General features: G+C 48.0%; 1 protein-coding gene across 1 annotated transcript in view; it reads right to left on the bottom strand.

Moving 5' to 3' along the window:
• Window positions 1–432: 432 nt before the first annotated feature.
• Window positions 433–1,095, bottom strand: part of rapgef6 (Rap guanine nucleotide exchange factor (GEF) 6) — an 83,653-nt gene continuing 82,990 nt past the window's right edge. The window contains exons 30-31 of the mRNA XM_030793853.1: window positions 1,084–1,095; window positions 433–507 (exon numbers count right to left, since the gene is read on the bottom strand). The exon at window positions 1,084–1,095 is cut by the window's right edge and continues 264 nt beyond it. Coding sequence (XP_030649713.1) covers window positions 485–507; window positions 1,084–1,095 — 35 coding nt within the window. The 3' untranslated portion in view covers window positions 433–484. The remainder of the gene's footprint in view (window positions 508–1,083) is intronic.

Here is a 1,095-nt window from a genome sequence, read left to right on the forward strand (position 1 = left end):
GAGAAATGTGCTAACAGGCAGAAACCGAGGACTTAAACCCTCTTGTCCAAAAAAACGCTCGAGAGTTTGGTCCGAAAACACCGCTCCACGATGCCGAGTCTCTTTCGTCACTGAACTGGATTAAAACCAGAGAGGAATGGGGAGCTGGGTTAGCTGCATGGTGTCCAGTCTGTGGGTATGCACTTATGGCTGAGAATGGGCATCCACAGCTTTTCAAAAGGCTTTGAAACATCAGATAACATGGATCAAAACCAAGCAAATGTACAAGTCTTTGTGTGGCACGGTTTGAGATGGTCAGGTGAAGAGGAGGGTGGAGTAGGTGTGCCCAGATGAAACGCTGCGTCAGGTTCTGCACGGACTTTGGAGCAGCTCCATCAGGAGACAGCGGCGAGGAGAAGACCATGAGGAGCAGACCATGAGGAGCAGACCACGTGGAGCAGACCACGAGGAGCAGACCATGAGGAGCAGACCACGACTGGACGCTTCAAACAGCAGACACCTGTTCATCTGTGACAGAGAGAGAGGAGAAGACCAGTGAAGTGCACAGGCAAGTTAACCTACAGAAAATAAACAAACCAGTGACGTCTCTGTCTGAGCACACGGCACACAGACAAACCACACTACACTCAGAACACAAGCCAAAACACGCTCAGACAAACGTGAACCACACTGCACTCAGAGAGAATGTTCACCACAGCACAGATAACCACAGCTCACATATTTCACATATCAGAGAAATAGTTTCACAGCAAATCAGTCAACTGTGAGTGGTCTGGAGGAGAGTTACTGAGAGATGACGACTGCCTGATTTACCTCAACGAACAAAGTTGATGATCTTCTGAAGATCATCACATGATCAAAACTCTCCTCTTAGTTATCCAGTATGAATTACACAGACATCTACAGACACGACCTTTATACAGATCCAAAACAATATGAAAAAGGAACCAAACACAGTTCCTTCAAATGGTTCTTTAGTTACCAGAGCTCTACCTCTGACCAGTACCCGTCCAGTAAAGACAGTGTGGTTATCGGCACCGCCTGCTCTCTGCAGCACTGGGGAGGGAGAGCGGTGTGACCTACCATCCTCACTAT

The sequence above is a fragment of the Chanos chanos genome, chromosome 16 (genome assembly GCF_902362185.1).
Source record: "Chanos chanos chromosome 16, fChaCha1.1, whole genome shotgun sequence".
Classification (NCBI taxonomy): Eukaryota; Metazoa; Chordata; class Actinopteri; order Gonorynchiformes; family Chanidae; genus Chanos; species Chanos chanos.